Source organism: Myotis lucifugus, unplaced genomic scaffold (assembly GCF_000147115.1).
Source record: "Myotis lucifugus unplaced genomic scaffold, Myoluc2.0 scaffold_262, whole genome shotgun sequence".
Taxonomy (NCBI): Eukaryota; Metazoa; Chordata; class Mammalia; order Chiroptera; family Vespertilionidae; genus Myotis; species Myotis lucifugus.
The window spans coordinates 358,110-370,897 of record NW_005871310.1 but is presented as its reverse complement, the minus strand read 5'-3'; the positions used below and the strand labels follow the sequence as shown (position 1 = coordinate 370,897).

The following is a 12,788-nucleotide window of genomic DNA, read 5'->3' as shown; positions in this document are numbered from 1 at the left end:
ATCTTTGGACCTGAGTTCAAATCCCATTTCTTTGACTTAGCTCTGTGAATAAACTTAGGACAAGTCACTTTAAGTTCTCTGAGCTTCCATCTCTTTCAAAGCTATCACACAAGGACACCATACCATTTTGCAGGGTTACTAAATGATACAATTTATATAAAGATGACCAATCAATACTGTTCACTTCTGCAGTGCATGGAAGCTTCACTTTTGCTTTTGTTCAAAAAGTGATAGTCTACACCTGGAATTTTATACTTGAGGCCTTGGGACTTTTTACTGGAGTTACTGGAAGATTTCCTGACTAGAAATTAAAAACTCAAAGAATACCAAGAAATGAACAAGTTGAGAAGCCCACTCTTCGTTTGCCCTTCCAGATGTTTTCGTACTTCTCTCACTTAACTGCTGCTGTAACTCGGGGAAGCAAGAATTCCTCATCTTTTGAATAAGGAAGCCAAGGCTTGGTGAAATTGACTTATCCTGTAAGTGGAACTGGAATGTAAACTGAGGCTGATGAACTGTGATGCCTGTGCTCTTTTGTTTTTCATTCCCTTAGGGTGGCTAAAAAGCCTAGGATTTAAACATCCTTTGCCCTCTTAAGAACAGCCTATACAAACAAGCCAATTATGCCAAGTTCACTCGCACTTTCTAGTTCATTCCTTCTTATCTCATTTCCCTGGCTCTTCCATTTCCCAGAGGAGAGCCCAGAGTCTGATATTTTTGCAGCAGCTGAGATAGGCGGGTCGGCTACACCTCAAAGGGCATTTGGCGGTGCAAGGCCTTCACTCAGTCACAACATAGTCCCTGGAGTAAAAGCATATCCTCCAAAAGGCAGCATTAGCTGTTCCAACCAGCAATTAAAATAATAAACTGCTGCTTTAGTCATTTGGGTGAGTCACAGCAGAGGATCTGAATGCCTTTACAGAGCAGAGTGGGAACTCTCTGGCATGTATGCGAGGCCCTGCTGCTAGTGGGGTGAGACCCATGTAGGGCTAATACTGTGCTGGCACGAGCGCCAAGAGATTTGTGCTGGGGAGCATTAGAAAGGTTCGGGACCTTGAATGCCCTGCTCCAGGAGGCAGAAGCCAATTTATTCTACTAGCAAGCCGCCTCTGAGTTTTACTGGGGTTACTGCCCATTCAGCAAATCCAATCTCCCAAGCACCAACTTCCCTAAAAAATGTGGCCAAGTCCCTTTCCTAGGGTACTTCCTGGATGGCTATAAAACTGCTGTTATCTTTGAGACTTTCCTACTCCCAGAGGGCTCTTCAGTTTTCCAAAATGGGCCTTCTTCCTCCTAATGTGCAGATCTATTTGTTGGGTGGCCACCCAGAACATCTGATCCTGTGCCATAAAAATAAGGGTGGATGGAACTTCTTCTTGAGCCCACACAGACCCCAGGGTTAGTAATATACATGTTCTACACAGAAACAGCCCTTGTGGGAAAGAAGGCCCAGCTAACCTATAAAATACATACCAACACAGAACCAACTGTGCCATCTATTGATGTAAACAGCACATTACATGCATGCTAGTCAGCCAGCCAGATAAACCAAAAGAATGAAGACAAAAGAACATTGGAAACAGTTTCTTTCTTAGAACTCTCTGTATTACTCTTCGTATAACATAAGGCTTTTGAAAAGTTACTGTTTAAGCTCACTAACCATTCCCCTGTAGCACCCTAATTAACTAGATATCAAGTTTGATCCAAAGGACTGACCCTACTTGGATATATTCTAGAGTAGCAGGACAGATGGAAAGAAAGAAAAAATAGTCAACTGTGACCATAAACATAAAAAGGTTGAAAAATTATGTCCAGATAAAAAGACCATAGGGTAATAAATTCTTTTCTTCTTTCTACTTTTATTTTTCAAATTTTATTTACATAAAAATATTTATCTGGGTAGCAAATGGGTATTTCAAGAAAATACCAAGCACACAATTTAATCCATTCCCACAGTGCAGTGAAGGTGCTTGAATGAAAAAAGGGCCAAAGGTGCCCCCGTGTGGCCACAGAGGAAAATGCTGTAGTTTAAGATGGAGGGGCTACTACCTTTTTTTTTTTAGGTGATTTGAGAGAGAGGAAGGGAGAGGGACAGAGAGTTAGAAACATCAATGATGAGAGAGAATCATCGATCGATGATCGGCCCTCTCCTGCATGCCCCCTACTGGGGATCAAGTCCACAACCCGGGCATGTGCCCTGACCAGGAATCGAACCGTGATCTCCTGGTTCATAGGTCAGTGCTCAACCACTGAGCCATGCCAGCCGGGTGCTACTACCTCTTTTTAAGAGGCCTTGGGTTTTCCATCTTTTCCACACCTTGCAGTTGTATTACTTGTAGAAGTTGGTGTAATCACATCATAAGCTTTTAATTATATCAAGAGGAGAGATTTCATTTTATATATATATATTCACACACACTAAAGTTTTAAGTAATCAACATGAACCCTTAAAATTAGTGGAAACTCTACCACAGAGATGCCAACCCTGCTAGGACATGGAGCATTGCTCTGGTAAGTGAAAAATCAGGCAAGGATGTGGGGTGAGGGAAGCAAACTGTTGGAAGCAAAACAGATTCCAAAGAACAAAAGCAGCTTTAGTCCTCCTTGGAAAACAAGCTCAGCTTCTGTTACCATTTGAGTTATAGGAGATCAGAAGCCAGTGCCAGGGACCAGAATAGAATTTAAGATCATACCACAAAGATTTAATTCCATACCAATCCATCAATATGAACGTGACCTCCAGACATTTAAGGCAAGTATCATTCAACACGATACATGGGTCAATAACCTTTAAAAAAATGTTTTTATTGATTTTGTTTGAGAGAGAGGAAAGGAGAGAGAGAGAGAGAGAGAGAGAGAGAGAGAGAGAGAGAGAGAGAGAAACATCAGAATGGCTGCCTCCCACATGCACCAGGACCAGGGAATCAAGCCCACAACATGAGCATGTGCCCTGACTGGGAATCGAACTGGCGACCTTTCAGTGCACAAGACAAAGCTCAACCAACTGAGGCACCCAGTCAGGGCAATCACCTATTTGTTTAAAGAAAATAAATTGCTCTTTCCCCTATACCAAAGTTATATGCTATCACATCACATATCACACAATTATAAAGTACATGCATACCTAAAAGAATTTTTAGATGTCTTTTAAAAATGTTTTCAATGGCCCAGCCAGCATGGCTCAGTGGTTGAGTGTCAGCCTATGAATAGGAAGTCATGGTTCAATTCCCGGTCAGGGCACATGCCCAGGTGGTGGGCTCAATTCCCAGTGTGGGGCGTGCAGGAGGCAGTCGATCAATGATTCTCTCTCATCATTGATGTTTCTCTCTCTCTCCCTCTCCCTTCCTCTCTGAAATCAATAAAAATATATTTTAAAAAATGTTTTCAATGTTCTCATTAGATATCCAAATGCAAAGAAGACACTCACAGCTCTAGCAGTGGAAGCTTCCCTTGTCACATATCTTTTAAACTCTAAGTGCATTGACACCTATAAAACCTCCTCCATAACACCAAGCCTTAAACCTGGGACAATGAAACTTGCACACATCTTTGGTGCCTCCAGTTACATAGCTTATTCTCTGGGAATCTCTAAGTACTAGATCTAAACAAAGGCTAATACTGTGCCTGAAATATATTTTGATCAGGCAAGGAGTATAAATAAATGCACTACTGTTATAACATGGAAAAATACTTATAAGGTATAAAATGAAAAAAGCGTAATATAAAACTAAATACACAGCATGAGTACAACCAAAGTTAAACCCAATCACACACCCCATCTACAGAAAGAGAGACTAGAAGGAAATACTAAAACACCATTAGTGGTTGCGTTTGAGAAGGTTGAGACTAGGAGTGACTTTGTTGCTGTTTTCTTTCACTTTTCCAAATCTTTAATGAGCACATGCTAGATTCTTTTTTTAATGACACAAACAAGCAAAAAATAAATACTTATTGGCCACTAGTTGCCACCTAACTCAATTACCCTACAATTCTATCAAGACAGAAATTTACCTTGGTTTGGGTCTGGCTTATGATTCAAATGTGTCATCAGAGGTCAATACAGCAGGCTGGTGTGGGTGAGCACAGATTATTGGACCAGAGGAATCCAAGGCTATGCATTAAATCTTGGTTCTGTGTGACCCTAGGCCAAGACTGGTCTCCTCAACCTGTCAAATGAGAGGTTGGACTAGAACAGTGGTTCCTAATCCTGAGTGGGTTACTGACTGCTCTAAGTCAGGAACTCTTCTCTCCAGGAACAAAACGAAACAAAACACATATGCTCACAGAGCTTTTAAAAACAACCCAGGCTTGGCTGGCATGGCTCAGTGATTGAGTGTCGACCTATGAATGAGGAGGTCATAGTTCGATTCCCTCCCTCTCCGACATCAATAAAATTATATTAAAATTTTTTTTTAATAAAATAAAAACCCAGGAGGTTTATGGATTCTCTTGAGGCTCACAGACCAGATTAAGAACACTGATGGGTTACTATGTTATCTTCTGCAGCTGTTTCCATCGCTACAGGGAGGTATAACATAATCCTATTTTCATTTCCTGTATCTTTGCTGAGGGCCTGGCCTAGCTACTGCAAAATATGCCAAGGTCATCAGTATTCTGCCCTAACCAATAGCCACCTTTCTAAAGCGTGGGTTAACTATTCTGCTCCGGTCTTCAATGTAGGTAAGGGACTCTGTCTGGCACCATACTAAAAAAAAATTCAGTCTAAATAGAATACCAGGCTGCTGAAAGTGAAGCTCAGCAGAGAGTAACCAAAACACCAAGAGAACAAAAAATGAGACTCCTTTTCCAGAGGCATTCCTGCTGAACCCTGACATTCCAATTAGAAACGTGTTTTAAGAACATGGTTATCCTGGCCTCAGAATTCTCCTATGCTGCCCTGACTGGTTTGGCTCAGTGGATAGAGCGTCGGCCTGCGGACTGAAAGGTCCCAGGTTCAATTCCGGTCAAGGGCATGTACCTTGGTTGCGGGCACATCCCCAGTGGGGGGTGTGCAGGAGGCAGCTGATCAATGTTTCTTTCTCTCTCATCGATGTTTCTGACTATCTCTCTCCCTTCCTCTCTGTAAGAAATCAATAAACTATATATATATATAAAAAAAGAATTCTCCTATGCTAACAGGTAGGTAAGTACAGAGGGTATTACTAAGGAACCAACACCAAAGTAGGAACTGATCAGCTACAACTGATCTGCCAATAGATGAGAATTTAGGCAACATAACTATCTTGCTCCATTTCTTATTTTTATCATCATTCACCCATTCAAACTCAAGAGTATATTTCCCCAACCCCAGGATTCAAACAGGATGGACAGTTTTCAATTCAGAATTACTCTTATTTTAAAAACAAAACAAAGCTCCATTTCAAATGTCATATACTAGTAAAACTACTACAAACAGTACTTTCAACAGGTTGGAGGTAAGGGTATGGCTTCATTCTGTTGTGTCTCAGTCACTCATATCTGGGAGTTTTGCTTACCTAATTGTTTCTGGAATAAGCAACATCAAAATGGACATGAGTCAGGAATGTGACGTTTCCAGGCACTCCCCAGATCAGCCCCTCTTCTGGGATTACTAAGCTTCCTCTCCCTGACTCTCCCACCATCTACCATCAGGCCAGTTCTTTTCCTAGGACTGACTCAGGGGCAGTCAATCATATGGACCCAGAGAAAGTCTTCAGTCTTCAAGGTGACACTAGAAGAGGGCACAGAGCCTATCTGCCCAGGTGCACTGCCTCCATTTGGAGGATGAGAAAGCAGGATGCTCTGTACAGTTCTGACCCAGACCAGGTTCCAAAAATAATCCTTTTGGCCTCACAGAAGCAGTCTAAAGCTAAGGTAATCAGTTTAAATCCATTATGAGTGTTCTGATGGCTTTTTGTTGATGCTGATAATCACAATTCTTCCTCCTGAACTACCATACTACAATGACCTGTAACTTAAAAAAAGGGGGTTGGGGGAGGTCTAAAAATGAATTAATTTGTTTTTGTTTTTAAAGGTAATTCCACATAATGCTACCAATAGACCCATGGTAGAATTCCTCTTGCCACCCCACAGGCCACTCCAAGCAAGCTGCTTTATAGAACTTTTCCAACTGTGCAAGAAGTTTGGAGTTAACTGGCAACAAGCCTGAAAATCTGGTTACGTATATAGGTACAAAGCTGGTTCATCAAATCCCTGTTCTGACCCTCAACCCAGTGCATTTCAACTAGGGCATCATCTACCTCCTTCTTAATGTTTATCAAACACTTGAAAAGGTAATGTCCAGCCACTCCTTGGAGAGGGTGCTCTTTTTCAGACACTGGGTTGATGAGCTGCTCAGAAGCCTCTCGGTCCTGGGCTCCATTGCTAGAGCCTTTACAACTTTCCAAGACCTCCATGTCTCCCTTTTCCTCACTCCTTTCATCCTCCATGGGTCCTGGGTTTCCTTCCTGGAAAAGCGAATCCTGGATTGGGCCATGGCCCTCAACAGTGGCTGACTCGCCTTCCTGTAGAGCAGGCCCACTCTCTGGGGGGCCCTGGGCCAAATCTTGACTACTGCCAGACTCTTCGGGGGTGAACTTTTTCTCTTCCAAGGCTTGGATGACATCCTCAGGAGCTCGAGGAACTTCTCTCAATTGTCTCACTCGTTCTCTTTTCTTTCTCCTTAAATGAATCCAGGAGTTTTCTATGGCTGTTAGGAAAAGGCTAACTTCCCCCTTTCCACAAGGAACTCGTTTATGCTGGACCTATTTGGAGGACAAAAACAGAATTTTATAGGAAATCATCCTCAAAACATTCCCCTCCCCCCTTTTTTAAAGGAAAATAAAATAAAAGATATAAGTACTTCTTCAATGTACATAACCAGGTACCTTAAGATCAGTGAGAATTTTTTCAATCCATGTCGTCACAACTACTATGCCTTCTTCCACTGTCCCCGAGCCCAAAGATGATGCTTTGAGGGATAATTCTTTCATCACAGACTCCAACACTACAAATGTGATGGGTTTCCTTGGCTTCTCTAATTTTCTTCGCTTACTTGGTGGTGACTAAAAGAAAAAGGAGTGGGAAAAGAGGGGAAAGTTACAGAAATAATTTAATGCATTATAATGAACTCAGGGAAATTTCCATGACTTCTATCAATCATAGAGCACTCAAAACACAAAGGCTTTTCTTTGGCATGTTTGTTATTATTTTTTTAAATTAATCCTCACCCAATGCTATGTTTCTATTGATTTTTAGAAAGACGGTAAGGGAGACAGAGAGAGAAAAACATCAATGTGAGAGAGAAACACCAAACGGTTGTTTCCTCACCTGCCCCAACTTCAGATCAAACCGAAACCCTTTGGTGTACAGGATGACATCCAACCCAACAGAGCCACCTGGCTAGGGCTGCATGTTTATTTTTAATACTTAAAATAGGTTTAACGCCACCTCATTTTACAGAAGGGAAAACTAAGACAGAGGCTACATAACCAGCTCAAGGTCACATAGGTATTAACTGCAAAGTTAGGATGTGAACCCAAACCCAGGTTCCTTCTGCTGCCATACCATGCTTCTGGTGATCAGTACATAACAACTCCTCTAATAAGTAAATATCCTTAATCTACTTGTTGTGCCCCAGATGGGCCTGTATGATTATTTCCTTCAAGGCAATTCAAAGACCCTGGAGGCACTGTGTTCTTTTCTATAAAGAACTGCATGGCTTAAAAGCACCAACTTGTAGTCTGATAATCACAATTCTTCCTCCTGAACTACCATATTTGTTTGAACTTGCTGAGGCTTGAAAGAAAGAAGCTGGTGAGGCATAGCTTGTGAGATCACATGCTAGAAATGACCAGGGTACCAGGATCACATGGGCAGAAGAGAAGGACTGGTGAATTCTGTCTAATGTTCAAGCCAATCCAGTGACCAACTAAGCACTGCCTCTTAGCTGGGGAGAAGGGACACTAGTACAGATGAGAACAGTGGATTTGAAAGCTGGTTCATCTTCCTGTTTCAAGCTTGGAAAGTGAATTATACTCTACCCACTAGAGGGACTCAAGTTCCATTTTATAAGCCAAAAGACACTGCTAGGAATTACTTCTTTAAAGTAAATGCTTACTAAATGTTTTTTTAAATGACTCTGCTAAGACCAGATATATTATGGACACTTTAAGAGACAGACTCCTACTTGTTGAGAAAATTTATCAAAACTTTAGAAAAATTAAGATAATTCTAAGATCATGGTAAAAATAAACAGGTGAGGAGTATAAGGAAAAAGGCTAAAAAAGAAACACCTAGTTTAGCTTTGCAGATCTTTTCCTACAAAAAGGAGTCCCTGATAATTGTGCTGCTAACTTCAGTTCTACCTAGAAACAGTGACAGAGCACATGCATATACACACACAGAAAGGTCTAAGTATTGGGTGAGGTCTTATAAGAACTAACCAGCAACACCATACCCCATACATAAACAACAAAATAAGCAGTTTATTCTATGCTATAAAACTACTAGGCAGTATTTGTAAGTAACAACCTGTATTTTTCTCTATTATTAAATCATCCAGCATAAGAAACATAATTTCTAGTCTACAGAGAACCGAACACTTTGCACTAAGAAACTTAAAATACGATTATTAAAATCGGGAGGAAGAAAAATGGTGGTGTGTAGGTGGATGAGGCACAAGAATCGGATTCTGTAACAAAATAAACAAACGGAAATGGACTCACAGATACAGGGAACAGACTGATGGTTGCCAGAGGGAAGGGGGGTTAGAGACTGGTGAAAAAGGTAAAAGGATTAAGTACAAATTGGTAGTTACAGAATAGTCACTGGGATGTAAAGTATAGCACAGGGAATACAGTCAGAGAGGAAGAAAGACAGAGAGATAGAAACACCAATGATGAGAGAGAATCATTGATTGCTTGCCTCCTGCACACCCCACACTAGGGATTGAGCCCGCAACCCCGGCATGTGCCCTGACAGGGAATCAACCATGATCTCCTGATTCACCGTTGATGCTCAACCACTGAGCAACACTGGCTGCACAGGTGTATTTCCTTATATTAAAAAATAAACAATAGAAGGATAAATTATAAAACTGTTAAACCCATGGAGCAGTGAGGGATTAGGGTGAGACAAGAGAAAGAAGCCAAACTTCTGACTATATCACCTTTTAGATATTAAAACCATGTAAATATATTTTATAATTACAAAGCAAAATTAAGTAATACAAAAAAGGCCATCCCTAAAAATATAAAGTAAAATCAAACAAATAGAACCCACAAACAGGAAACATTCCAAATGACTTTAAAATCCAAAGGGGGGGAAAATCTATTTTCATAAATCTTTTTGTTATTGGTAATGTTAATTTTGAGAACTGTGGTGAATCAGTGGGTCAAAAGAAATGAGTAATTATATTAGTACTAGAGGCCCGGGGCACAAAAATTTGTGCACTGGGGGGGGGGGGGTCTTTCAGCCCAGCCTGTGCCCTCAAGCAGTCTGGGACCCCTCGGGAGATGTCCACCTGCTGGCTTAGGCCTGCTCCCCGGGGGATCGGGCCTAAGCTGGCAGTCAGACATCCCTCTGGCAGCCCGGGAGCCCTCGGGGGATGTCCACTTGCTAGCAGGGAGCAGGCCTAAGCTGCAGTCGGACATCCTTAGCGCTGCTGAGGAGGCAGGAGAGGCTCCCACCACCACCGCTGTGCTGTCAGCCGTCAGCCTGGCTTGTGGCTGAGGAGAGCTCCCCCTGTGGGAGCGCACTGACCACCAGGGAGCAGCTCCTGCACTGAGCGTCTGCCCCCTGGTGGTCAGTGTGTGTCATAGTGACCAGTCATTCCCAGTCGTTCTGCTGTTAGGGTCAATTTGCATATTACCTTTTTATTATATAGGATAGAGGCCTGGTGCACGGGTGGGGGCCGGCTGGTTTGCCCTGAAGGGTGTCCCAGATCAGGGTGGGGGTCCCGTTGGGGTGCATGGCCAGCCTGGGTGAGGGGCTGATGGCTGTTTGTAGGCTGGCCACAGCCCCTTCAGAGTGGGGGTCCCTGCTGGGGTGCCTGGCCAGCCTGGGTGAGGGGCTGATGGCTGTTTGCAGGCTGGCCAAGCCCCCCAGCGGGGACCCTCACCCCATGGGGGTGTGGCCAGCCTGGGTGAGGGGCTGATGGCTGTTTTCAGGCTGGCCACGCCCCCCAGAGACCCAAGCTCCCAGCCTCTCCTTTTGGGCTGGAAGCAGGTATCTGGGATTTATTTATCTTCTATAATTGAAACTTTGTAGCCTTGAGCGGAGCCCAGGGCAGGCGGGAAGCTCGGCTTCCTCCATCACCAGGGGCAACCCAAGCCTCCTGCTCGCTCCAGCTCCGTGGCCGCCGCCATCTTAATTGCGTTAATTTGTATACTTGCTCCTGATTGGCTGGTGGGCGTGGCTTGTGGGTGTAGCGGAGTGGCAAAGTGATGGTTAATTTGCATGTTTCTCTTTTATTAGTGTAGATGGCTAATGACTGAGATTGCTGACATGAGATTTTTAAATGGGAGATATAGACAATTGGTGATATTAAGTAGAAACAGAATAGAAAGTACAGCATGAACTTAGAATGTATTTCATCTTTAATTCCTAGCTCTATCCACTGAAAAAGCCTAGAAATAATACCAATTCAGTAATGACCAACCTAGTGCCCAGAGAGCTCTAAATACCATTTCCCACTAAAATAAACCAGTGGTCCTTGGAGAAATGGTTGATTCCAGGTCTGGGATAGAAAAAGATATGAGCCAGAACAACCTGTCACACTACAAACAAGGAAGCTACCAAAGCCTACAATGGTCTCAGTAAGAAGACTCAGGAGTCAACGTGAGCAAACTTCCCAAGGCCACAGATGGACATCCTGTGCATCCATAAAAATAGTAAGTGTAATGGATTGAAAAATATTGAACGTGTAAATCCATGAGTTTATAATACTTTCAAAACAAAAACTAAACCAACCTCTTTGGTCACTTTTGGAGATGCTGGGAAAACACCAACTCATCATTCTTAAAATTGAAAACTAAAGCAAAATAATCAAGCATTTATCTTGCCTTTACTAGATGAACTTTCGGGTAACAACATAATTGATAAAGGCAAGTTTCTCTTTAGATCATCAATGACTGTTCACATTACAAAAGGACACAAGCAAACATTATGTGCCTCCTAATGGAAGTATATACCACACACTACCTAAAAAGTAGTCCTGCCCTTCCACTCTCCCAAATCAAACCTGTATATGAGCAACTCTCTAGATCTAACCACCAATTTACAGGAAAGACAAGGTCTGAGAAACATATTAATTAATACCATGAAAACCTACTCAGAAAAATCCAGATGTAAAAAACTCCACAAGACAAATAGGCTAGTTTCTTCAACAAACAAGGGAGAGAGGAAGATAAGGGGGAAGGAGAAATAGAGGGAGAGAGAGAAGGAAAAAAGGGGGGGGGGGACGCACTACAGAGTAAAATCGATTTAAGGATATATCAATCAACTGTATAAAATGTAAGATTCTAGTTTGACAAATTTTACAATGTCAGATCAACTATAGAGCTGACATGATGAATTACTGTTAATATTTTAGGCATGATTATGGTATTATGGTTATCTTTTAAATCTTTACCTTTAGAGATAAATATGAAAATAGTTATAGATAAAATAACTATGCTTCAGAATATCAGGGCAGAGGAAAGGAGTACAGATGAAACAAGAATGGGCATGAATGGTTCAATTCCCAATCAGGGCACATGACTGGATTGTGGGCTTGATTTCCAGTGTGGGGTGTGCAGGAGGCAGCCGATCATGATTCTCTCTCATCACTGATGTTTCTATCTCTCTCCCTCTCCCTTCCTTTCTGAAATCAATACAAATATATTTAAAAAGAAATAAAATAAGACACCAAAACCATAAAGAAAAGAGAGGTACATTGGGTTAAATTAAAAGTATGGTATCTACACTAATAAAAGAGAAACATGGTAATTAGCGTACGACCGCTACCCTTTTCATTGGCTAATCAGTGAATATATGCAAATTAACTGTCAGCCAAGATGGCGGCCGGCAGCCAGGCACTGAAGCGAGCATGAGGCTTGCTTGCTGCGGACTCCAACGTTCCCCACCTCACTTGCCGGCCTCTCAGCTGCAACTCTAAGCAACTATGTACTATGTTGCAAATAAGAAGCTAAACAAAACTCCAGAAACCAGCCGGACTGAAAGCCAGCCGGACCGAAACACTGTATCCATGTTTTCAGCAGCGAGGCCTCAGAGCTAAAGCTGCCCAGAATAAAAAAAAAAAAAGAAAAGAAAACAAGGAGCGGTTGGAAGCTTTAGTCACTCGCCAGCCGGAAAACAGCCCTCAGCCCCTCACCCAGGCTGGCCAGGCACCCCAGTGGGGACCCCCACCCTGATCCAGGACACCCTTCAGGGCAAACCAGCCAGCCCCTACCCATGCACCAGGCTTCTATTCTATATAGTAAAAGGGTAATATGCCTCCCAGCACCGGGATCAGCGGAGCGGCGAGGCTCCCGGCACCGGGATCAGCATGACAGGGGGCAGCGCCCAAACCCCCTGATCGCCCTGCGGCTCTGTGTGTGACAGGGACGGGGCCACAACCTCCCTATCCGCCCTGCTCTGTTTATGACAGGGGAAGGCGCCCCAACCCCCTGATCAGCCCTCCTCTGTGCCTGATAGGGGGGGAGCTCCCAATCCCCTGATGCCCTGCGCTCTGTGTTTGACAGGGGGGAGTCTCACCCCGATCGCCCTGCTCTGTGTGTGACAGGTGCGCGCCCCACACCCCCCCCCCC

At 43.1% G+C, this 12,788-nt stretch overlaps 1 protein-coding gene across 2 annotated transcripts in view; it reads right to left on the bottom strand.

Annotated features, from left to right (window-relative positions):
• Window positions 1-5,050: 5,050 nt before the first annotated feature.
• Window positions 5,051-12,788, bottom strand: part of METTL16 (methyltransferase like 16) — a 64,372-nt gene continuing 56,634 nt past the window's right edge. For both annotated transcript variants that reach the window (XM_023762813.1, XM_006099164.3), the window contains exons 9-10: window positions 6,867-7,043; window positions 5,051-6,743 (exon numbers count right to left, since the gene is read on the bottom strand). In XM_023762813.1, the coding sequence (XP_023618581.1) occupies window positions 6,129-6,743; window positions 6,867-7,043 (792 nt within the window). In that variant the 3' untranslated portion in view covers window positions 5,051-6,128. The remainder of the gene's footprint in view (window positions 6,744-6,866; window positions 7,044-12,788) is intronic.